This window comes from Austrofundulus limnaeus, unplaced genomic scaffold (genome assembly GCF_001266775.1).
Source record: "Austrofundulus limnaeus strain Quisiro unplaced genomic scaffold, Austrofundulus_limnaeus-1.0 Scaffold181, whole genome shotgun sequence".
Taxonomy (NCBI): domain Eukaryota; kingdom Metazoa; phylum Chordata; class Actinopteri; order Cyprinodontiformes; family Rivulidae; genus Austrofundulus; species Austrofundulus limnaeus.
The window spans coordinates 938,425-939,819 of record NW_013952583.1 but is presented as its reverse complement, the minus strand read 5'-3'; the positions used below and the strand labels follow the sequence as shown (position 1 = coordinate 939,819).

Sequence of the window (1,395 nt, the reverse complement as noted above, 5' to 3'; positions counted from 1 at the left end):
AGATGAATTACAATAATCCTATTTAGCTACAATGTGTTTTTTAAGACCTCTGAAAGATTGATTTAAGACATTTTAAGGCTAATTAAGGTCTTATTTTTGGATTGATGAATTCAATGCATTTCAATGTTTTTTATGAATCTGCAGGAACCCTGATATGAATGGCAATATTGAATGAACCAAGGACACAGTGACACATACTATAACATTTTTAGTAGGAAAGAATGTATCTGGTTCTTCTTGGTTATTTCCATCCTGTGTCACATCAGGTTTTCAGTTTCTTGCCACTTTATATAGAAGATGTTAGAGTAAAGTGTGTATCTGATAACAATGAATGACCGAGTCTTTATTTGACCAAGTCTGCATGTTTCACACACGAGTTTTACATTTGGATTATTTATTTTTTTTGCTTTATTTCTACAAACCTGGGTGTGAAAATGACTCAACTTCTTCGTAGGTGACAGACATGACCGGCTGACTGAGTTTCTCCAAAAAGTCTGAGATGGTCTGGTAGGCCAGGAAGATGGCCACGGTGGTCAGCAGCAGGTAGATGAAGATGAGCAGCACAGTGAAGACGTTTTTCACGCAGGCTTTATTGAACCTCATTGGAGGACTGTTCCCCCTAACCTCATCCTCTGTAAGGAGAAAGCAGGTGGGTTTAGAGAGAAAACAGGGAGGAACATTTTTAGCCAGCTTGTATAAGCTGTTACCCTGTAAGTCTAAGTCCTGTTGGCTTTGGGTCTTTATGAACTCAGAACCAAGAGAGACAAATTCAATATAAAGTTGTTATATTGCGCTCATTACCTGGTGTGATGCTGCCGTTGGGCTCCTCAGGTTCCAGGTCTTCATCAATGTCATCAAAAAAACCCTGAGACTGAGTGTTACCGTCACTGTCATCATCATCATCATCATCGCCATTGAACTGTTCAGTAAAACAAGAGTCATTTAATAAAACAATTATTTATTTAAGTAAACACACAGCAAATTGTTTTTGAAACATCAAAAATCAACCTGTTGAAGTTTAAGGTTGGAGCAACAATGTGTCTCTTTCCTTAAARGAAATGCCCTCCGTCTGGCTATTCACCCATCTTCAGATGGATAACTGAAGTACTGGTTTCCATTAAAGTGTGGCTRCATCAATTAGGTTGCCAACTATCCAACATGGCCACTGCCAAACAGAGTTCCCCCTACCGAAATCCCCACACCCCACCCCACCGATGAAAGTTGTTACCAYCAGATGCCAGATGTGGAGTGGAAATAATGGGGCAACAGCTTCGACCTACCACTATCAGCATAACTACTGACATTTGTCAGTACTTTTACACAACATACATAAATTTCATGCTATTGTGAAAATTCACACACACACACACACACACACACACACACACACACACA

At 39.5% G+C, this 1,395-nt stretch overlaps 1 protein-coding gene across 1 annotated transcript in view; it reads right to left on the bottom strand.

Moving 5' to 3' along the window:
- pacc1 (proton activated chloride channel 1) overlaps positions 1-919 on the bottom strand; it is a gene marked incomplete at its 5' end in the record, with an annotated part of 6,314 nt that extends 5,395 nt beyond the window's left edge. Inside the window, 2 exon segments of the mRNA XM_014018043.1 lie at positions 423-632; positions 802-919. Coding sequence (XP_013873497.1) covers positions 423-603 — 181 coding nt within the window.
- Positions 920-1,395: the final 476 nt, after the last annotated feature.